The following is a 24,156-nucleotide window of genomic DNA, read 5'->3' on the forward strand; positions in this document are numbered from 1 at the left end:
ATGCTGTATTTGTGTGGCTGTGCTGTGTGTCTGGCGCTCTAGGATGCTGTATTTGTGTGGCTGTGTTGTGTGTCTGGCGCTCTAGGATGCTGTATTTGTGTGGCTGTGTTGTGTGTCTGGCGCTAGGATGCTGTATTTGTGTGGCTGTGCTGTGTGTCTGGCGCTCTAGGATGCTGTATTTGTGTGGCTGTGTTGTGTGTCTGGCGCTAGGATGCTGTATTTGTGTGGCTGTGTTGTGTGTCTTGTGCTCTAGGATGCTGTATTTGTGTGGCTGTGTTGTGTGTCTGGCGCTAGGATGCTGTATTTGTGTGGCTGTGCTGTGTGTCTGGCGCTCTAGGATGCTGTATTTGTGTGGCTGTGTTGTGTGTCTGGCGCTAGGATGCTGTATTTGTGTGGCTGTGTTGTGTGTCTTGTGCTCTAGGATGCTGTATTTGTGTGGCTGTGTTGTGTGTCTGGCGCTAGGATGCTGTATTTGTGTGGCTGTGCTGTGTGTCTGGCGCTAGGATGCTGTATTTGTGTGGCTGTGTTGTGTGTCTGGCGCTAGGATGCTGTATTTGTGTGGCTGTGCTGTGTGTCTGGCGCTGTACGATGCTGTATTTGTGTGGCTGTGCTGTGTGTCTGGCGCTGTACGATGCTGTATTTGTGTGGCTGTGTTGTGTGTCTGGCGCTAGGATGCTGTATTTGTGTGGCTGTGTTGTGTGTCTTGTGCTCTAGGATGCTGTATTTGTGTGGCTGTGTTGTGTGTCTGGCGCTAGGATGCTGTATTTGTGTGGCTGTGCTGTGTGTCTGGCGCTCTAGGATGCTGTATTTGTGTGGCTGTGTTGTGTGTCTGGCGCTGTACGATGCTGTATTTGTGTGGCTGTGCTGTGTGTCTGGCGCTGTACGATGCTGTATTTGTGTGGCTGTGCTGTGTGTCTGGCGCTGTATGATGCTGTATTTGTGTGGCTGTGCTGTGTGTCTGGCGCTGTACGATGCTGTATTTGTGTGGCTGTGTTGTGTGTCTGGCGCTAGGATGCTGTATTTGTGTGGCTGTGTTGTGTGTCTGGCGCTAGGATGCTGTATTTGTGTGGCTGTGCTGTGTGTCTTGTGCTCTAGGATGCTGTATTTGTGTGGCTGTGCTGTGTGTCTGGCGCTGTACGATGCTGTATTTGTGTGGCTGTGTTGTGTGTCTTGTGCTCTAGGATGCTGTATTTGTGTGGCTGTGCTGTGTGTCTGGCGCTGTACGATGCTGTATTTGTGTGGCTGTGCTGTGTGTCTGGCGCTGTACGATGCTGTATTTGTGTGGCTGTGCTGTGTGTCTGGCGCTGTACAATGCTGTATTTGTGTGGCTGTGTTGTGTGTCTGGCGCTGTACGATGCTGTATTTGTGTGGCTGTGTTGTGTGTCTGGCGCTAGGATCCTGTATTTGTGTGGCTGTGTTGTGTGTCTGGCGCTCTAGGATGCTGTATTTGTGTGGCTGTGTTGTGTGTCTGGCGCTAGGATACTGTATTTGTGTGGCTGTGTTGTGTGTCTTGTGCTCTAGGATGCTGTATTTGTGTGGCTGTGCTGTGTGTCTGGCGCTGTACGATGCTGTATTTGTGTGGCTGTGCTGTGTGTCTGGCGCTGTACGATGCTGTATTTGTGTGGCTGTGCTGTGTGTCTGGCGCTGTACGATGCTGTATTTGTGTGGCTGTGCTGTGTGTCTGGCGCTCTAGGATGCTGTATTTGTGTGGCTGTGCTGTGTGTCTGGCGCTGTACGATGCTGTATTTGTGTGGCTGTGCTGTGTGTCTGGCGCTGTACGATGCTGTATTTGTGTGGCTGTGCTGTGTGTCTGGCGCTGTACGATGCTGTATTTGTGTGGCTGTGTTGTGTGTCTTGTGCTCTAGGATGCTGTATTTGTGTGGCTGTGCTGTGGGTGATGCTGGAGGGTGACTGCACGCCCTGAGCAGCCCTGTTCCCTTTGTTTCCACTGGCCCACGTTCAGTGAAACCCTGGACCATCCACTCCAGCCCTGAGCAGGCTCTGTCTCTGCAGCTGCTGCACTGACCTCAATGGCCTCGCTGCTGATTTACACCCGAGCAGAGTCGGGCCCAACAATCCCTGCAGCGTCAACTCTAAAATCAAGCTCCTGCCTGCAGTGCGGCTGGCCGACCAAGTGGTGGCGCCGGCCCACAGGGGCACAGCCCTCAAAGCCGGCAGGAGACGGAGGCAGGTTAGATGCAGGAACTGACAGGCGCTTCCCACTGGCTTCTGCATTTTGCTATTTTTAATTACAGAATTAGCAAGGCCACCATGGCCTTTGGTGTCTACATACGATCGGCAGGAGTATATTTATAGACGCGCTGAATGTGAATGTTGACAGCCTCTCCCGTAAAAGCATCTGGGGTGAAATTGCTCTCACCTCCCTGGAGCTGGGAAGGAAAAGGTGGCAGGATGAACAAAAAAGGGGGCCAGCAAAATGCTGGCACCCTGGGGCAGTGTGAAAATCTTCCCTGCAGCAGGGATCCAGGGTAATCCTAACTAACGCTTCTGGCCACCTTTCAACCCGAAGACCATAACTGGAGACATCAATTATATGCCAGGATCACTGAAATGCAACCTCCTCTGGGGTGGGGCACAGTGGCTGTTTAAAAGCTGCACAATAATGCCCTACTGGAATATTAGTGCTGATATGCAGCCATCTCTGGGGTAGGGCACAGCCGCTGTTTAACAATGCCCAGCAATACTATAAAGGATTTGCTCACCAAATGATAAAACACAGCCACTGCGGGGATGGCAGGTGACATGACAATTTAAAAGGGCTCTGCAATGGCTTAATCAATCTGCCTAAACCTTTCTAACTGGACCACCACCAGGAATGGGGCTGTGAAATGAATGGGCTTACACTTAACACCTCCAGCAGGAGCTTTAATAGCCACACATAGGCCTTGTCTATACTAGCACATACGCCAGCAAAATTTTTGTCGCTCAGGGGTGTAAAAACACACCCTTGAGCAACGTAAGTTTTGCTGGCGTAAGCACTAGGGTGGACAGCGCTGTGTCGGCTCGCCCGCCGACAGAGCTAAACCACCTACGTGAGCAGCTACACAAGTGCGCTTCCAGTGACGCAGTGGAAGCGCTGCACGTTTGAAGCGTAGACTAGCACACAGTCAACACCTTGGCGGGTACATCTCATTCTACTGACAGCAGCACACTGCAGCACTGCGGTCAAAGGGGCAGGAGTCCCCTACAGGGGCACCCACACCACTCCCTGCCCTACCCTTAGCCATCTCCCATCCACCCTACAGACCCAGCATGATGTTATGGAGCTTACAGGCAATGCTAGGGTCACAGCACACAGTGGCTTCGTAGCTTTACTGTTAAAAAAGGTCAGAGAAAACAGGTGTTGGGGATGGACCGAAACACTGTCCTGTCTGTTTGGGAACCTGAACAAGACAGCATCATGTGCGGGAATGAAAGAACCAGAAAGAAACTAGAAACCGCAAATTCTCCATCGCTTGGCGTCTTTAATCAAGACTGGATGTCTTTCTAAAAAATACCCCCGAGTTCAAAGAGGAATCATGGGCTGGGTTCTCTGGCCTGTGTCCTGCAGGAAGTCAGACTAGATAACCACAACAGTCCCTTCCGGTCCTGAAATGTATGAAATGAGGCTGAAACCACCATAGCAGGGTCCTGCTGTTGCTTTGAGGGATGTTCTCATCTGGGCTGTGGGTTTTAAGAACAGGTGAGGCAGGCACAGGTCAGGGATGGTCTAGATATTCTTATCCTGTCCCAGTGCAGGCAGGGGGATTAGAAGGCCTCCTGAGGTCCCTTTCAGCCCTACATTTCTTTGATTCAAGTCCAGCTCCAGCGCAAAGTACATCTGAGTCCAAGCCCACCCGCCCCTGGCCCTAGCTCAGGTGACTAGTCCGAGCCGCCACTCGTGCCGCAACATCCACACGTCTCTCTCTAGTGTGCGAGTCGGAGCAGAGCTAGGGCAGGTCTTTCTCCCCAGGCTGGGAGGCACGCTCCCAGCTGCAATGTAGACCTTTCCTCAGGGACTGAGCGGGAATTAAGGCTTTGCCAAAGCCCTCTAGCAGGAAATCAAAGCCAGCTGGGGAAAAGGGCTGTCCAGCCAAACCGCCCCGGCTCTGTGGCCAATAGAAAGCAAAAGCTGGGCCACCCTAACCTCTTTCAGGAGGGCTAGGTCACAAACCAGAGACACAGAATGCCTGGCATTGCTCAGGGCATTACTGGAGGGTGATGGGGCTGGACTCCCACAGAGTGGGTTTCTCATATCCTGACAAGGCACCAGGACTTTTGTGTATCATGTTCTTCCTGCTCACACTTGTTGGGGGGGAGAAGTGGGGGTGTCTCCTGCCACATAAGGCAGCTTCAGGATTTCTCAGAGGAAGTACTAGAACCCAAGCATCCTGCCCCACAGTCCTCTGCTCTAACCACGATCCCCTCCCAGAACTGGGAATAGAACCCAGACATCCTGACACTGAGTGGTACCAGCTCTAACCACTATACCCCACTTTCTCCCAGAAGTGGGAACAGAACCCAGGCGTCCTAGTGCCCTACTCTAACCACAGGCCCCCATTTCCTTCCCCACCCTCGTTTAGGTAGCTGGGAGTAGCCATGCTGCTTATCCCAGTCTCTGTCATGCCAGAGGGTCTCTTCCCATTTACCAGATCTCCATAGCAACTGGCCATTTCCCATTCACACAGTCTCCAGGGTTACCTTCCTGTGCTCATTCATGCTTGTTGCCTTGGTGACAAGCCCCATCTCATTCATACAATCAGCAGCCTGTGTGTGATGGGTGGAGGAGGAAGGGAAAATGTGCCTTCCCTAGGACCCAGGGGCAGATGGTGGAGTGAAGGCGAGGAGGGCTGGAAGAGGGGAGAGCTGGCATTGCAGGATGGTACCCATCGTCTGGGCTCGTGGGATAGGTCACTGCTATCATTCCCCTACCCCCTCTCCCAAGCTAAGGACAATGGGATACGACCACCCCGGAGAGGGGAGGCCATCAAAGATCTGCCACGCAGTCAGTGAGTAGCATGGGTGCCTCTGTCGTGCTGCTCTCCTGCCTGGCCAGGGCTGAGCCCAGCGCTTGGGATGCAGTGCTGCTGGCAGCTCCGTGCTCTCAAGGAGCTGCTACACCAGGGCCCTGACCAGCGGTGGTCATGAAAGATCCTGTGACACGCTGCCCAAGAGTCTGAGTGTTCACCTGGCCGGCCAGTTCCACTCCACCTCCCCACAACCCCACTTCACTGCATACAGGATCCTCCTTCACTTTGTGTCTCAAAGCAATGGCAGCTCAACCGTGGCAGTCTCTTCTTTAGTGGATGCGTCCAACCCAAGGCAACGTATTTTTCTACACAAATTCTCTCTCTCTCTCTCTCTCCCTAAACACATCCCCCACCAGTTTTATTCTCTCTGTAATCCACCGTAGCTCACGTTTTTATCTCGCACACAGCACCAGTGTATCTAGGCTTCCAGTCCTATCCTGGCTGCTCTTACCACAGTCTTGTGGGAGCCCTGCCCTTCCTCGCAGCATGGCAGATGAGTGCCCCAGGGTTGGCTGGGTGTGTGGGTGTCTGAGAGGGACGGTGATGAGGCATGCGAGCAGCCTGGATGTAGTATCAGAAGCACAGTTCTCTGGAAGAGTGGGGAGTCTGGGAGACCCCTCTCAGCCCGTTGTCTGGGGGATACATTCTCCGTGTAGCAGAGACCCACAGGCCAACCTCACCCAGGATAGGTCTGTTGGAGGGACCTCGTGTGAAGCCAAACAAGTTACAGGTTTGTGATGATGATGTGGCTTTATGGGTGAAAAGGGGAGCAGAATTTGGCCCTCTGCGTGTGAGGCAGTGTGGCAGGTGTGAAAAAGCACCAATGCCGGTAAAATACATGGGGCAGCAGGCATGAAAGGATGTGTGGGCATCATCTGCGATGTACACACAGTGTGGCAGGGGTACAGGAGTACAGGAGTACAACGTGAATACCGTGCAGCACAAGTGGGAGGGCATGTGGAACGGCAGCCAGTGTGACGGTGGCAGGCCTGGTACCGTATATGAACGTAGGGCGTGAGGAGCGGGGACGTCGTGCCCAGGACGAACACAGTGAAGTGCATGTACATGGCACCATGCCTTGTATAAATCCTGCGGAAGGTGCGGAAGAGCACGTGACGTTGTGCCCCGTGTGCCTGCAGTACGGCAGACAAGCAAAGCTGTGTGTGACCACAGCCCGAGGAAGGGTCTCCACCAGGGGTCGGTGTCGGTTATTGCTTCATGTTTTCACGCGGAGTCGTCATCTGCGCTGGGCAAGGGGCAGTGTGGGGGGGAAGCGTGCGTGCTGACGTGGGTGTGCGCGCCGTGTGTGACTGGGCATGGGGAGTTTGCCCTGGATCCCAGCAGCTCCAATGAGGCTACATTTTCCAAACAATCCAGCACCCAATGTGCACCCGAGAGGTGTGGCCTACTTATATGGTGCCCACATGGGAGCAGAGCCCCGTGGAAAATCTCGCCTGCGCACCCCCTTCCACTGTAAGCTCCTCAGGGCAGGGGCTGTAGCTCCACGTGTGTTTGTGCAGCGCCTGGCACAACGATCCTGCTCCACTACAAACCAGAAGTGCAATAACACTGTGAGCGTGTAAAGTTTGTGTGCCTGCATATGTGTGTGCAAGTGTGTATGAAATGGGTGTGCATTCCATGTGCCTGTGTGTGTGTATGTACTCCGGGTGCCTGTGTGGCAGTGCAAGTGGCTGGGTGTGAGCTCTGCAGGCCCACGTAGGTGTGTGAGAGCCCCGTGTGCCTGTGAGCGTGCACCGATGCGCTGGCGAGCCCGGCTGCACCGGCTACAGTTGCGCCATGCCCTTGCTGCGGGCAGGAATGCGCCAGGCTGGGCTCAGACACAAGAGATCAGTTCTGCTGCCCTCGGTCAGAGTCGTGGCGCGGCTGGGACGGAGGGTGGAGCCGGCCCTGGGGCTCTGCCTGTCACTGCATTTCTCCTCTCCTTCCCCTCCACTCTGTCCTTCCTTTTCTCCTTTTTCTCTTTCCCTCTTTCGCTTCCCCCGCGGAGCTCCATCCGCAACAGAGAACAGACGCTGCTGCGCCCTCCTCCCCCGTCTCCTTCGCACACTACGTCAAAGGGCACCTGGCATACCCCCGTGCCCTCCCCTAACACAACCCCCTGCAGAGCCCCCCGCCCACCGTGACCCCGTCAGAGCCTCCAGGCAGGTCCTTCCACCCGGAATGATGTTGGCTTGGCAATGGGATGCCAAAGCTCCCTGGCAGCTGTCCCTGCTCCTCCCTGTCCCCACCGGCATGTACCATGGGGAGCCAGTTCTGAGAGAGCAGCCGTGCAAGCCTGCCGGGGCAGCGAGATCAGGGATGTCACCAGAGAGCCGCACCCCAAACACACCCATTAGCACAGCCTCACGCCCCTCGTACCCGCCTGTGTTCCCCCACAGCGGCAGGCCAGCCCCGGCCCGGTGCCTGTCTAGCCCATCCCCGCAGCCGATGCAGGGTTCTCCCCCGGTGCAGTGGGTGGGCACAGATCCCCGTCACTGGTGGCACACACCAGTTTTGTCTCCTGAGAGCTGGGATGCTTTTGTCCAATCCCGGTTGTTGGGCTTGGTGTGCAGGTGGCGGGGAGCGCTGGTGGCTTGGGCTGGACAGGAGGTCACACTAGAGGATCTGATAGCCCCGTCTGGCCTTGAACTCTCTGACTCCTGCAGCCGGGGCAACCATCCGTACAGTCATTCCCCAGCGCTTTGTCCGCCAGCCCCCGGGTGCCAGCAGCTGGGGAGGGGGCGGGTCTCAGCCCAGAGGCTAGTGAAGAGATGTCCATGTCACAAAACCCACCAGCACCACGGGTGCAAACCAGCCCCCTTGCCAGCAGCCTCTACCATCCCCGGTGGGGTGGTCCCACTGCAGGGCTGAGACAGAGACAGACAGAGGGGTGGGGGTGGCACTGGAGAGCCAGCTAGATCAGCCTTGTTCCACACGTCCCAGAGGCACTGCCTTTGCGACCTTTCCTTTCAGCCCTTCACCCCATGGCTGCCATCCTGCGCCTGTGGACGATCTCTCCCCCTTAGTGTTAGCAGGTACTGGGAGCCACCTGAAGTGATGGGCACAGACAGGCCTGGGGCAGGTTCCTGCGCTGCTCACACCTACCCCTAGCCCGGGGCAGAGGATCCTGGAGGGAGCAGGCTGCCAGGGCCCGGGGAGGCAGAGAGAGGAGCTGATGGAAGCGTTGGGGACTCGGGCAAGCCCCGTTCTGCCCAGGCGTAGGGGGAAAACCAGGTGAGGTTCCCCTTTTAAGGGGGAGACAGAATCTGCTCAGCCACAGGACAGGAGGAGCCTGGGCAGGGCAGACTGATATCCCCCCATTACCACTTACCCAGCCCCAGTTTGTCAGTGTCCTGCACACAGCCTGCTATGGGGGGAGCCCTCAGCCTCTGTGAAGGCTACCCACAGAGCGGCCCCTGGCTGCCGTGGACAGGGTTGAGGCACTCTGGTGGGGTCCACATTACCCCACACCCCACCTGGCCCACTCCTGCTCCCCACCCAACACCCCGACACCCCTTGCACATCCCCAGAGCACACCAGCTCCACATGCATTGCCGCCTGTGCCCCCCGGGGCCAGACTCCATGTGCCCTGGTCCGTGCTCTCCAAAGCTCTGAGCAAATGGCCTCAAAGTAACTGCTGGGGTGGGGAGGGTCTGGCGAGTGCCGCTCAGGGACTCGGAACAGGAGCCGAATGGAAGTGACATGATCAGACGGGCGGCCGGAGACACAAGGAGACAGCCTGAGACAGGCGGAGGAACTAGGGCAGACACTGCGGAGAGGGCAGAAGTCCTACAACCTGCGCTGGGTACAGGAGCTCGACATGACCAGCCTGCCTGTGCCCCCACCCCCTGCAGAGCAGGGCCTGGGTGGGAGACGACACAGAGAGAGAGACAAGAGGGCCTGATTCCCCGTTGCTGTAACGCACCCTCCCCGCCCCCAAGTGCAGGGCGCATGTCGGGGTGGGTCAGGGACAGGAGGAGGTGAGGCTGGCGCGCGTCTGCCCTCGCTATTTCCTGGCTGCGGCAAGACCCACAGAGCTCTGAACCAGCCCCAACAGCGCCAGAACAGGGAGACGCAGGGCCAGCTCCTATTGGTCCCTGGCTAGACTGCAGCAGCCCAGAGACGAATCTGGGCCTTAAGTGAATGAAGCTGTTAGTAAAGCCAAGAGATGAGACATTGCAACAGATTGAGGGAGAGAGGCAGGGAAGGGAGGGGGACGAAAAGGAGTGTGTCTGGGAAAGGGGGAGCGTGCAACCACGGCGAGAAAAGAGGGGTGTGAAACCGAAAGAGGGAAGACAGAAAAGGCAAATGTAGAGAAAGGGAGAAAGGTCACAGCGCCTTCTGCAATGGCCCTTTAAGAGGCACCCCCCTGCCGATCCGTTAGATGCAGCAGCCTTCTGATCCATCAGCAGAACCCAGAGCTGGGTTTCTGTTTGGCTTTGATCGGGCCTGGCTGACATTTAGAGCATCCAGACAGGGCCTAATCAAAGGCTCTGGTGAGTGGAGGGGGCGAGGGCTCTGGGAGCGGAACAATGCAGAGTCAAGATGCCAGACAAACGGCACCCGGCAACCCCTCAGGAAGCAGCGGCCGTGGGAACGGGCTGTGCTAGCGGCAAAGGATTCAGGATGAAACACAAGAGGGGTCCTTGGAAGGCTCAGCCTGGAGAAAAGTCAAATTCACAGACCCGCAGCACTGGGGAGGAGGGATGGGCCTGTGGCTAAGGTGCTGGGTTGGGACTCAGCCAAGCAGGGTTTGAATTTCCTGGCTCTGCCACAGACAGTGAGAGCAAGTCCCTCCATGCCTCAGTTTCCCCATCTGTAGGATAGGGCTATTATGTTAATTCATCAGTGTCAGATACCAGGGGGCTGGGGGCCAGCTGGATAGAAGAGCCTGGGACCCAGCAGCAACTCTCCTATGTTGTAGGGAGTCACCAACATTCACAGGGGCTGGAGCAGAGCTGTGCAATGGACAAGACAGCAGAGCTGCACATGAACCGCGGCAGGGACAGACCACCAAACCTTCTGCGCTCCAGACACACGCCTCACCCTTGTGAACCAAAGCAGAGCACCCTAGTTCAGCCCCAGAGTTAGGGCTTACCCCCTCCCCGGCACTAGGGGTGTGACAGGCTCACAGCTCTTTGGGAAACAGTACCACCAGCATCACACCCTGATCTCAGCTGGGCTGAAACTCACCGAATCCAAGGGCTGAATGTAGCCCTTTCCTGAGTCAGGGCACAGGATCTGTCTGCAGGGAGCCTGCACACACACCAGTGTAGGGGTCACCCTGTCATGGGAAGAGGTGCACGTGCTGATGTGGATCCAGAGTCATTCTCACTACCTGGGAGTCAAGGGGAGAGATGGTTGCTGCTCCAACAATTGGTGACTTTAGAGCATCGAACCAATAAAAGGAAAGTCTCCTTCCAATGGCAGGCAGTCAGCCCAGGGAAATCAAAATAGGAGAGGGGAAGAGGTGATGATGACGTGAATAAACAGATAGATAGAGGGTGCATATGGAGATAGAGAGGTGGGTGCACAGAGCAACGGAGAAACAGATAAATAGATTACACAGACAGATATCCTCAGGTCAGATACTGAGACTGAATTATTAAGGGACCATTCATCTCTGTGGCCATTAATCACTTTGGTTCTGCAGGGAAGGTCGGGGTAATCAACTCTGATGCTACAAGGCCCTCGCAGATCACCACACGGTCAGGAAGGACTCCTGCCTGCCCCAGTGCATTGGGAAGAAAGTGGTTGTCTTCCTCTGAGGCATTAGGTATTGGCCATTGCTGAGGGCAGGATAATGAATTTGATGGGGCAGGGTCTGATCTGGTGCAGCAGACAGCAGGGGCCCCAGGAATGCCAGAGGCAGAGAGAGCGCAGAGCAGGGTGTGTCTTTCTTGCAATGTGCAGGCCTCAGCACTGAGGCAGGAGAGACGCAATTTCGGGGAAGGTGGGCAGGCAGCTTTGCAATAAAATATTGTGACAGCATTAAACAGCAGAGCAGCACAGAGCCCTGGGAAGGCAGGACAATGGAGCAAAGGCAGAGGCAGTAATTAACGTCTCACTGAGAGCACTTCCCGGGAGGGGACTTCCCCAGCTCCCGGAGGGACTGATGATACTAGGGATCAAAGACAGGCTCAGCTCTGCCCCACACTCAGACACAGACTCTGCCTGTGCATGCGTACACACACACACACACACACACACACACACGTGTGCTCCTTAGACACTCATGCTCCTCCCACATCTACATACATTCATGCACACACCCCACCTCCAAACTCCTGTGCTCCTTACACACAAAGCCTCCCTGCAGAACCATTTCCAATACATTCCCGACACACACACCCTGGCCACACACAATTTACAGTCCAGTCAATGAAAACACACACATGCACTGAAGGAAGCATTTCTCACTCACACACACACACACACACACACACTGCCCCGACGCATCGGCATAGATTACGTATGTTCAGAACACAAAGGCCACACTCACACTCGTCTACATGAACATGCTCACATTGGAAGTTCTTTCGAGCAGGAACCATCATTTTCTTCTGTGTTTGTACAGTGCCCAGCACAATGGAGTCCTGGTCCCTAACTGGGGCTCCTAGGAGCTAGTGTCATACACCTAATAAATAACGTACAGGGCCTAACACAATGTGGTCCTGGCCCACACCTGGGGCTCCTAGGTGCTACCATGATACACCAAATAAATAATCATAGGGACGGGGCAGTCATACACACACAGACAACATAGGAACCCAGGAGCTGCCAGACTGGATCAGACCTGAGGTGCATCTAGCCCAGTTTCTTGTCCCCGATACTGGTCAGTAGCAGATGCTCAGAGGCAGATGGAAGACCCCCACAGCAAGCAGATCTGAGGCAACCTGCCCCCCCACATAGGTGTCACACTGGTCTCTAATAGCCAGAGGTCTTCTGACATTTTTGTCAGTATTAACTGTTATGACTCTGCTTCATACAAACATCCAATCCCCCTCTGAATCTTGCTAAATTCTCAATCTCAATGACATCATGTGGCAGAGAGTTCCACGGACCAGCTACACCTAATCAGTGCTGAATTTGCCCCTTCGAATGTAATCGACTGTCCCCTTGCTCTCGTGTTCTGAGACGGGGATGACCAGTCACTATTGTACAGAGCAGGGGTCCCCAGACTTTCAGCTGCCAGGACCATATCACTCAGGCTTGCTCTTATGGTGGGCCAGAGTGGGTCCCGGCCAGGGCACTGGGCCCACGTCACGTGGGAGAGGGGTGGGGGCGGAGTCAGGAAGGGGGAGTGGCTGCCGTGTGGTGCTGCTTGGGGCGGGAGCGGCTCCTGGCCAGGGTGCTGGGCCCACGTCACGTGGGAGAGGGGCGGAGGGAAGGGAAGGGGCGGGGCCAGGAGGGGGGAATGAAGACGTGGCAGGCCACTTGTGAAAGGTTGCTGACCCCTGCATTATGTTATGAAGGGCTGCATGTAATTGCAATGCCACTGGACTCAGCGAGCTGGTCAAAATGTGTTGGTGGGCCGGGTGCGGCCAGCGGGCCATAGTTTGGGGACCCCTGGTACAGAGGTTTATCGCTTCCCCTCTTATTAGCCTCCTCTCTAAGGCAACAATCCCACACTTTCCAATCTCTCTCCATGGGGGCGTTTGTCCAGGCATCCAATCAGTCTTCTCTGAAGCCCTCTTGCTCTGCACTATCTTGCTGGAGATGGGGCTGTCCGGGGCTGTCCAGAAGAGGCCAGGCATTGATTTCTATAAAGACATTGGAATATTGTCCCGCTTGTCTACACTGCACTCAGGGAGAGGTAGCCAACCTAGCTTTAATCTGGCCAGCTTGGGCGCTGGCGTAGCGGAGCCATGACAGTACGAGCTTCAGCAGGGAAAGCCGCGCTAGCGTCCCCCGCCCTCGTGAATGCAACGGCGACAGACCCGCCGCGGGATCCTCCGTCCCCTTCCTCACGCGGCCGAACATGGTGTTTGATTTGCTCACCACAACTGCATACTGAGCAGAGGTCTCCACTGAACTGCCTCCGACGCCACCCAGATCCCGCTCGGGCGCTGGGAACAGTTCCTTTAGGCACTCAAACACGGCACACGCTTGCGCCCGCGCTGCTGTGCCGAGAACTGCGCCTCTGCTGCCCAAATCTTGCCTCTTCCTGACCCTAAAAATGCCAACTGCATCCTGCGCACCCAGGGCTGCCCATCGAGCGGCTGCAAGGCCTGGCAGGCAAGGACCCCAGTGACAAGGCAGAAGATCAATAACTCCTTCCACTGCCAGAGCCTCCCTGCATCCTCCGGGCTCCCCTCTTTCCCACGCCTCTCTGCTTTCTTTCATTCAGGCGAAGATGCCTCCCTCTGCATGCTGGGCACGTCTGGAAAGCACCTATAAGGTACTAGCACAGGGAGGACTCCCTAATCAGGGACCGCGCTGCCTGGCATACTAACCAGCTCAGCTCTGCCGAGGACGTGGGGAGAGAGGTACGGTTTTCATGAGTGGCCCCCCCTTTCCTTGCTCCGCACGGCAGCTGCAGGAGGGGAGGCCAGGGTGGGAGCAAACACCGACGGATCTGAGCTAGCTGGAGGCTCCTCCTCAGAGGGGGGTGCAGTTTACGCTGGCGAGATCAGGGTGGGAGGCTTGGGAGAGCGATGCCCAGCACAGGCGCTCACACCTGCATGCCATGACATCGCCCGTGTGAACAGACGTTCACTAGGCACCCCAGCCGCTGGGCACAAACTATGCACGGGCAAGCACACCATGAACATGCACATGTGCACAGAGCACCACACTACCTCACACGTCTGAGTACACATGCACGCATGTGCCTCGTGCACAAACGTGCACCACACCATTATGTTCACACTGTATGGGGAGGGGAGCCAGCAGGGCCTGCACACATACAACAGGGCCTGCACACATACAACAGGGCCTGCACACATACACATTCATCAAACTGCCTCATGAACATACATGTACATGTGTACACACGGCCCACACACACACGAATGTTCCCCACGTATAGTGCACTGGTGTGCACAGATACAGCTGCACGCACACGCACGCACACGCACGCAGAGCAGCCCCTGACATTTCACACCACTGCAGGTTGGCCTAGCGAGGTATCGTGATTTGAATCACGGGAGCCCTGAGGTCGCCTCTTGCTAACAGTCCCCTCTTGGGGATGGGTGGGGGCAGGGTGTGTGCAGTGGGGAACCCAGGGCACTGGGAACTGTGTCCCCAGTTGGCCCATCACAGCCTGACTCTGCTGGTCCCGTGCACAGGCAGACTCCCTAGTCCCTGCCTCGGGCTCTGGGACCCACGCTTTACGCAGGTCAGCGGCTGTGCTCTGACACTCCTTCGTGGGTTTGGGCTTTTAAATCTGAAGGCACACAAATGAGCGCGCCCCCCATCTGCAAGAGACACAGCAACAGGAGTTTGGCTCTTCCCCAGCAAATTGATCCCCAGGCCCAAGGAAAGGCCAGATTTGGGAACCATCCCACGTGCTCCCTTCTTCTCTCACCCCAAGTCACACACAGCCCATGGTCTCCGGCCCCCCGGGGCTGAGGACAGCACCAGTGCAGGTATCCCTCCAGCCTCCAGGAGCCTCAGCCGCTCTCTCTCTTCTAACGAGATTTCCGCGGCCCGCCCGCCAGTCTCCCCTGCAGCTCCCCCCCCACACACACACACTGTGCTGGTGAGGAAGAAGCCATTAGCCTAGCAAACCTGCAGCAGCACTAATCGGAGCCTCTCCCTCGGGAGAGGGGCTGGGATTCCTCACTGTGGCGCCGAGGAAGGATGGGGAGCAGGAAGGCCAGAGCAGCCCCTCTCCCCCATAGCCCCGTTTCCAAGGGGACCTCAGAGATCTGTCTTCCCACCCTGCGGGAGCTAAGGAGCAACCACACCTAGAGCAGCCACCATTGCCCGGGTGACCAGGGAAGGCGGAGGAGGTGGCAGCTGCTTTCTGCAGCTTGTCACAGCCCGTGAGTGCCCCAGCCCTGGGGGATTCGGTTCCTCGCTTGCGGCTCCTCTCGAGCAGGGTCTGCCTGTGCCTGGCGGCTCTGTTATTCTGCACCCACTAGGGGCAAAGTGAATGCGCCAGGGACCTAGCCCCAGGCAGTGCGGGTGGGGGGCTCAGTAAGGGGTGCTCTCCCCTCGGAACCAGAGCTGACTGCAGTGCCCCAGCATGGCAGCAGGGGGCGCTGCGCTGTTGGCTGGGCTGCGGTTCCGATGACCCAGAACGACCCAGCTCCCATGTGGCCATTAATGACGCCTGGGGAGACAGGACCCTGCGTCCGATCTCCTCCGTCCAGACACCCCCATTTTTAGACTAGAAGCCATGGTGGAAACTGAGGCAGGGAGGGCGGCCGGGGAGCCACGACCCTTTCAGTGCGGCTGCTCGCAAACAGCCGCTGGTTTTATAAGTCATGAGCAGAGGAGCTCAGGGAAAGGCAGGAGAGCGGCAGCGAGGGAGGGGGAAGGACGGACAGGAGACAGACAGATGGCTGAAGGACCCTGTTGCTGAGCACGCTACGCAGCCATTTACACGCAGGCATGAAACACGGCTGATCGGGCCAGGAGGGTTCGACCCGCCCTTCGCACGGGTGTAAATGACGGCACAAGATGCCGGGTGCTGGAGCAGGAGGCGCGGGGCGAGTGGAAGAGGGGAGCAAGGTGAGGGGACGAGTGGGAGCCCAGGAGAGGTTCTACTGAACTAGAAGTGCCTCTGGGAGGGGCTGCGTCGCCTTGACCCTCTCGGTGGCAGCCAGACTAATCGCCCATTACGAGGGGCGTTGACTGCCCTTAGCTTCCCCTCTCCCCCAGCCCCAGCTGTCCAGCATCTCCCAGCTGGAGGAGCCCTTCCTCCCAGTGCTGGGGAGGGTGACTGATCTCCCCAGTCCCAGGAGCATTCGTCTCAGAGCTGGGTGACTCATACGGAGCCAGTCGTTTTATCTGACGCGTTTCCCTGCCTGCCAGGGGGTCGTGAAGTTCTTGAGACGTGGCTGCCTTTCTTCCCAGGCCCATTTCCAGCCCCCAGCCTCGCTCAGCCCTCACCCAGCAACACTGCTTAGGGCAGAACCAGGTGTCTCAGTGCAGTGACCCCCCATTTCCCCAAGCTATGGTCATGCCACTGCCCTCTGTGACTCCTGAAACACCTCAGTGCCCAGCCCCAGGGCCGCTGGGTAATTTCCACACTGCCATGTGGGAAGGGGCATGGGTGACCGGCTGACCTGCAGCGACCGCAGAACTTGTGGCTTCCTGTCTGTGCTGAGAAGAAACCATTGCTGACAACATCAGGTCTGCAGCCCCCACTCCAGGCATGGCACTCAACCACTGCAACCACACAATGCCTGGGCGTTGGAAGATCAAAGCATTTCAAGTAACATCTTGTTGCAGTGCCTAGTGTAGACAGAGTCTGCAGGCCTGCCCTGGCTCCAAGGGACAACTTTTTGGCCAAATAAACTTGGAGCTAGATCCCCAGCTGATGTAAATGGTCATCACACCGCTGACTTTAATGGAGAGCTGCTGGTTTACACCAGGTGACGAGCTGGCCTTCCGCGTCTTCTCTTACCCATCATGGCTTTGTGAGGGACAAAACCCCGCAGCATGCCAGGGGATGGGAAGGAGTCAAACATCATAGTGAGACACAAAGATCTGCCCAGGGCAATACAGACAGCGGCAGAAGCGGGAACAGAACCCAACTGCCCATCAGCGACTCTAGCCACTAGACACCACTCCCTGCTAATCTGGGAATCTGGGAACATCTCCCCAGGGAGATGTGTAGACTCGACAAGAGCAGTGGGGTGGCGAAAGGATAACACACCCCTAGCCCCGGCCTATGACCCCAGGCACAGCACAGAAGCAAGGGACAACCCAGGCAGCAGCACAGATCAGGTTCAGACCAGTGATAACCCTTTAGCTAGGGACTCATATTGGCCCTATTGCTGGAGCACTTAAGCACCAGGTGTTCCAAGTAAAGGGGAGACCCGAGGTGACTCCAAATGCAATGGCTGGATGCGATGGGACCCTTGGGTGAATTCTGTGGCTAGGGAGAGGTTCAGGACACTGACTGTTCCTGGAGGGACACCTTGCAGGGGAGAGGGGAGTTGGGCCTTTATGACCCATTCATTCCACAGCTTCTCCAAATCCTAATAAATGCACTAGGAATCCCACCACAAAGCCCGTTGTATCTCAGCAGCATGCCCCAGGCAGAGCCGTGCTAGGGGACATAACGCGTCCTGTGTGAGGTAAGTCCCTTGCCCTGTGGCCTCAACTTATTGCTTCAAAATCTATCATATGGACAAGAGCCAAGGCATGAAGTAGTAAAAGAAATGACACCTGCTGCCGGGAGAGCAACTGCTGTGTCCCCAAAGGTAACACAAACCGTCACGGAACGTATCTCGTGAAAACCCTGCGGTAAGAAGGAAAGCCAGCCGCAGCAGGGCATTCAAAGTGTTCATGCAAACCTGGCCCAGGCAGCAATTATGGTGACCACCACAAGAGACGCACAAGGTACACAATCAAAACCGTGCAAAGAAAAACCCAACGCAAACAATATTGGAGCAATACCAGCTGAAGTGTGAAGAAGGAAACCACACCCCAACCACTAGCAATATACCAGATGTTGAGTGTCTGCAAGCGCTTTATAAACATTTGCTCCCATGACATGAAGTAGATAAGGGACAAGTGAAGCAACATGCCCCCAGCAAGCCAATGGAAGAACCAAGAGCCTTAACTCCCAGCCCCCCACCCTGATTTAACCACTAGATCAATCCTCCCAGGGCTGGGATAGAACCCAGGAGTCCTTCTGACCCTAACTTCTGGACCACACTCCTTCCCAGATATGAAAACAGAACCTGAGTCGTGGCTCCCCAGTCTGCTGCTCTGACTAATAGGCAACGTTGCCATGTTCCTCTTCACCAAGAAACATTGTATATTCCAGAATGGAGAGAAGAAAAAATTTCCAGCAGGCGACCGTCACGCAGAGCTCAAGAGTGAAAAATGATGCAAGCCAGCACAATGGAAACACAGCTTATTTATCCAGGAGTTATCCAAACGCAAGCGCTGCCCAGCAGATAAACCCAGAGAAATACTAGACACGATGAAGAAACAACTCAAACACGCATCAGCCATCAATTCCACAGCCCCGTGGAGAGGCAGTGACAGAGGCACAGAAGCCGGAAGCCATAGGGAAGTTAAACTGCAGAGAACTACTGCATGATCTCAATGGGGTTCTCTTGCAAATGCGGCCGGCTGAAAGGGGGTCCCAGAGCTCATCAGGGCAAGGGATCTGTGACAAATAAAGGCCCGTTAGCTCCAATCACCCCAGCAGCAATAATGTCTCAGCACTAGCAGAGAGAGGCTTTTGTTCCACAGCCCTAAAACTTCCAAACAGGTTGCAAAGCAGCGGGGATATGAAGCACTGGGAACCTGACTAGAGTGGAAATGCAGCATGGCAGCCAAGCAGCTCCGCCCGTGCTTTAATAATGCCACTCAGCCCTTCTGTCTCCCGCTCCAGCTTCTAAACACTGTACACACATTAACTAATTAACCCTCACAACCGCTTTGGGAAAGTGAGACACACAGATCTGCCCAGGGCAATACAGACAGCGGCAGAAGCGGGAACAGAACCCAACTGCCCATCAGCGACTCTAGCCACTAGACACCATTCCCTGCTAATCTGGGAATTGAATTCAAGTGTCCTGACTCCCAGTCTGACTGCTGTGCTCACCAGACAACCATTAGACCTTGCTACTTCCCCCCTGGTTCAAGAAAACACATCGTTTGTACCCTGCTCTGCACGTGACCAGCCAACAGACACAGAGGATAAAAAAGAGCTACTCACCCGGTGAGAACCACCACGAAGTCCATCACATTCCAGCCGTTCCTCAGATAGGAGCCTTTGTGGAAAGCAAATCCTAAGGCGATTATTTTAATTCCAGCCTCAAAACAAAAGATTCCGATGAAATACGGTTCCGTGTCATCCTGGGGGAGAGAGGAGGGTGGGAAACGCAGATGATGATCGTAATGAAAACAGTAACAGTTCTTGTGCTTCTATAGGGTCTTAAAGCACTTGATGGCCACTCATGAAACCTCACAAGCCACTGTGAGATGTGGGGAAACTGAGGCACAGAGAGGGGAAGGGACTTGCCTCTGGCCACACCATGGTGAAATGGCAGGAGAGAAACACAGGAGTCCTGGTTCTCAGACCCCTGCTCTAACCACTAGATCACATTCTTTTCCCAGAGCAGGTCCAGAGCCCAGAAGTCACTGGTTCTCCCATGCTGTGACTGCTAGACCATACTCTCCTCCCACAGCTGGCAGCATAAGGGAAGAGGGTCTGACAGAGAGGGGATGGTGTGAATGTCAGAATGGATGTGAAAAACTGGGGTTTTTCAGCTCTAAGTGGGTCTGGGGTACCCAAAAATAGAGAGAGAAAGAGACGAACGGAGATAGACAGACAGACGATCAAAAATCCACCCCCAAGATTCCTAGAAGCCCCAGATCCAGAATGGAAACAGCTGCCACTTTCCAGGCTGGCTCAGATTTTCACGGCCTGGGTAAGGAGGAATCTAGGACAAGCTGCTGCAGAGATAATACAGCCTGGGTCCGGAGGGACATGGGAACTGAAGCAGTTGTGTGGAAGGCATGTGCCACTGTCCCAGCTCCCAGTGTAAGGGCAGAAAGCAGGACATAAAGAGGACAGCTCTACAGGGGGATAGAAAGGCAGCCCACCCTGGTGCAGTGGCCTAAAGGCTCGTCTGCATGGGGAAGTTATCCCAGAATAAGGTAGGGTTGAATTTGAAGTGCAGTAGCTGTTCTGGAGTAACTCCATGTGTGGACAAACATACTCTGGAATAAGAGTGCCCAGATGGGCAGTTATTCCGGTCAATTTCCCAATATACACAAGCCCTAAATACTGGAGAACTTGGGTTAATCTAGATCTGAAAGCAAGCAAGAAAAGCCCAACTCACCAGTCGCTCTGACATCGGGGTCTTGTCTTCATCTGGCAGGTGCTGCTCCAGAGCAAGAACAATGCAGTTCGCTATGATAGTAGCTAAAATCATGTATTCAAAAGGAGTGCAGCAGAGTCAAGGAAAGCTCAGTTCTCGGGTTGGCCCCATGTAAGCGCTAGGAGCAAGAAGGCCCTTATGCCTCGAGGTCTTGAGTTCAGCTCTCCCGAGGGCGCTGCTCTGTGCAGGGTCATGTCTGTCCAAGGGGGTCTGCAGACAGAAATACCCAGGTCCCCCCAATTCCCAGCAGCAGCTGCAGGGGCAGATGGCGTCTCCAGAGCCCAGATCCACCCAGCCGTCAGACCTCTCCCCAGACTACCTCGCTGGCCCACTCAACCTGATGGCCTCTCCCCCATGGAGCTCATTGGTGTGTGGAGCCCTGTCAGAGCACTTTCCAGGTCCTACTCCCCAGGATCGGCCTGCTTTACCCTGATTGCCCTTCTGCGGGGCAGGGGAGGAGAACTCCCGGACAGGAAGCATGAATTGGCAGCTGAAGCCTAGGACTGGGTGTCAGGAGAGGCGGGGTTGGTACCTGACTCTGAGAGGGGAGTCTAGGGCTCAGAGCAGCGAACTGAGTTCTATGCCTGGCTCTGCCTGTGACCACGGGCAAATCACTTCCCCTCCCTGCATGTTTTGCGCCCTCTGCAAGGGGAGTGAAGAGGGGGGCTCAGAGCCTTAGCTAGGGAAGCTTCTGAGCGTGGGATGCAGTGTACATGCGTTTCTAGGCTCTTGGCTCATGCATCCAATAAGCCCCCTTTCCAGCACCATCCCATGCTGCGTTTCTGCATAAAAGGGGTTAACCTGATCTCAGCAGCTGAGCTAAACATTGGGAAGAAAGCAGCAGAAACATGCTGAGCAGCTGGGGCTGGCCCAGTTCGGGGGGGGCAGAAGTTTGGACTTCAGTGTGCTCTGTCTCCCATCAGCTGCTCAGAATTAGAGCTTGCTGCGGGAGCTTCCTGTCCATTGATTGGTTTGTGGGGAAAACGGCCTGAATCAGTGGCCTCTGGGAGCTGAGCCGATACCGGAGAAGTCAGAGGAGAGAGGACCAGGGACATGCAGGGCAAGAGAGACAGAGGGAGCGAGAAGGAAGGTGAAAAAGAGCCATCCAGCTCTGTGAGTCGCTTAAATCTTTTGCATGAAACAAACACCCTGGGCTCCCTTCCCCCATCCCAACCCAAAGCCGCACTCCTCCCCAGAATGGGTCAGTCTCTCAGTTGTGCCAGCAGATTTCTTCACCTCTCCAGTCTCCCCACACAGCTCCCCCAAGGACTCTGATGCAGGGGGCGCCCCTCCATCCGGGGAGGAGCATTGAGACACTCGTGGGCAAACGGAGCAGGGTTGCTTGGTTGGCGCTGGACAATGGAGAGAGAGAAGAATATTAAGCTTGTGTCTGGGGGGAAGCACATGTGCTTCGGGGGGTGGGGGTGGATATGTTTGTGGGGAGAACATGAAAGGCAGGGTAATATGGGGGTGATGGTTCAATGCAAATTTAGGTGCCCTCCACCCTCTATTTCTTATTAATACGAAAGCTAACAACAACCCAAGTCAATCCCACAAGGGTCCAGTAAAGCAACTTACTCAGCTAGAAATTAACTAAGTCCTGCTGGGAGGCGGGTTGGTATCATCATCATCATCCAGATGGGGGAAACTGAGGCACGGAGAGTGGTGTGATCTGCCTAAGGCGCAGAGCAGGAAATACAACCACAGACTCCTGATTCCCAGTCTCCTCTGCTCTAACCATGAGAACTCACCCGCGCTCAGAGCCAGGGAATAGAACCCAGGAGTCCTGATTTCCAGTCTCCTCCCCTGCATACCCTAGGCACCAGCTCCCACTCCCTGAAAGTGAATCCTTCCTACGCCAGCAGATATCACTTAGGGCATGAACTATCCCAGGCCGCTCTTTGTACGTCCTCTCTGTTGTTAAGTCCCATAGGTTTTCCCTCTCTAAGTAGCAGTTCATGTCAGGATTCTTTTGGTCAGCCCCTGTCACGTGTTCCCCCACTCCTGAAGCTGGGAATAGAACCCAGGAGTCCTGCCTCCCTAGTCTAATCACTTGACCACACCAATCTCCCTGGCTGTGCCACATGCCAGGCGTTTCAGAGCTGATTGCGCTCTGGAGTTATTTCTAGTCACCCTTACAAAATATTTTTAAAAGTCAAACACTTACATTTTAAAAAACACATTCTGTTGCACCCCCTGGGTGAGGGGAACAGGTCTTCTCTCTCACACACACACAGACACCCCAAACTGGTTTGCGACAAAGTTCTTTTTCTATTTATAATATTTTTGAAAGAACTCAAAGCAGCTTATCCTTTACAAGCAATGAAACTGCTGAACGAGGCGCTGAATTGTATTTGACACATTAACTAGAAGATTTGAGGAGTATAACTGCTGGCAAGCACAGCAAATGGCTTGTTAAGACAGCAGGAAGGTCTAGGGTGTGGGTTTTCAACCAGGGGGTTCAGAGGGGTCATGACCATCCTCCCTTTCTTTTTGGCTTGGAGAGAAGACAGGGGTGAGTCCTGAAATCTTTGCTCTTGAAACACAGGGCCATTGAATACAAAAAGCCAAGACCTGCTCTTCTAGTGGTTAGAGCAGGGATCTGGAAGCAAAGACTCCTGGACTCTATTCCCAGCTGGGAGAGAAGCAGGATCTCGTGGTTAGAGAAAGGAACTTGGAACCAGGACTTGCTGGTGTTATCCTGACTTGGGAAAATCACTTCTCTGGTGTGACAATATAAAGATGAGATGTTACACACAAACCAAACTGTAACAGCAAACACAGAGGAAGCAGCCAATGTTCCCACAGGCAGAGAGGCTTGAGAAACTGCAGTGTAACGGCATTCAGCAAGGGCAGCCCCTCTGTGTGGGAGCTCGTTTTCAGCACCACGGCTAGCTCCTCACCGAGCTGCTGGGCTCGGCTTGGCCCAGTGACCCTGCTAGGACTAGTTTTGCTTTATGTGGAAGTGTTTTCAGGCCAGCCTCCCATCTCGCAGGGTCCTAGAGCCCAGGATCCAGCCTGAGCCCGAACATCTACATCGCAATGAAACAGCCCCTCAGCTCGAGCCCCATGAACCTGAGTCAGCTGGCACAGGCCCGCTGGGGGGTTTTAATTGCCCATTGCCACCACCCCAAGCACTCTGCTTTCTTCTTCCCCAGGCCGCTCTCCAAGCTCCCTGGCGTCCAGCCTCCCGCACTGTGTCAGCCTGACACACACACCTGCTACAGCTCCACGGGTCTCACTTCATTTCAGCATCCAGGCTGTAGTACACACCCTATGGTTTTACTCCCTCCGGCTGCCCTTGCGTCTCTCTAGCCTCCTCCGAGGGCATCTGCTATTTGCTGGGTCCTTCCAGACATTTGAAGGAGCATCTCTCTCCTCCTTTCCTGTCCCCCTCCAGTCCCCTAGCACCAGCTTCCTCCCTGTCCCACCAACCCATCTCCCCCCCGTGAGCCCTGGAGCCCATCAGCCCCCCATCATTCTACCTTCACCTCATTGCAAATCACAGCTCATAACTCCCTCCCTCCCCCGCTTGTGACTCTGAATTCCTCTCTTCCCCAGCTGTTTTTTGGCTCCATGGTCAGGATATTTAACTCTTGGAGGCCTTTTGGGGTTCCATGCCAAGGGTGGCTGCTTTGGGCGCCCCCTCCCCACCCTGTTCTCCCATCCTCTTGGCACGCAGCGGAGGGAGTTCTCAGTGAAGGTTCGTCTGTAAGTTTTATCATTAAAAAATAAACTCAAATATTTTATGTCTCCACCAAGAAGCTTTTACTTTTGCAAACAGTATTGATTTAATCCTAGAGGCAACTGGCAGCTGTCCCAGGAGTTTAATCAATAGGACAGCACCACCCTACCGAGTCTTGCTTCAAACAACCCCAGCCACAGTTCTTACCCAGACCCCCAGCTGACCAATGACCATTTCATGCTGCTCCCCAGTTTGCAGCCAGGTCTGTGGGTGTGACAGAGGGATTGTTGCTTTGATAAAAGTGTCCCTGAGGCCTGATCAGGGCTACAGCGACCCCTTGAAGGTCTCTGCAATTACAGCCATTTGTCACTCTTCCAAGGTTTTGATTGGATTCTGAGAGGGCCAAAGAGATGGGCAACAG

At 55.2% G+C, this 24,156-nt stretch overlaps 1 protein-coding gene across 1 annotated transcript in view; it reads right to left on the reverse strand.

Annotated features, from left to right (window-relative positions):
- CACNA1A (calcium voltage-gated channel subunit alpha1 A) overlaps positions 1 to 24,156 on the reverse strand; it is a 141,424-nt gene that overhangs the window by 91,575 nt on the left and 25,693 nt on the right. Inside the window, exons 2-3 of the mRNA XM_067560509.1 lie at positions 20,012 to 20,117; positions 18,883 to 19,022 (exon numbers count right to left, since the gene is read on the reverse strand). Coding sequence (XP_067416610.1) covers positions 18,883 to 19,022; positions 20,012 to 20,117 — 246 coding nt within the window. The remainder of the gene's footprint in view (positions 1 to 18,882; positions 19,023 to 20,011; positions 20,118 to 24,156) is intronic.

Source organism: Emydura macquarii, unplaced genomic scaffold (assembly GCF_026122565.2).
Source record: "Emydura macquarii macquarii isolate MOO-44397 ecotype Brisbane River unplaced genomic scaffold, CSIRO-AGI_Emac_v2 contig_2292, whole genome shotgun sequence".
Classification (NCBI taxonomy): Eukaryota; Metazoa; Chordata; order Testudines; family Chelidae; genus Emydura; species Emydura macquarii.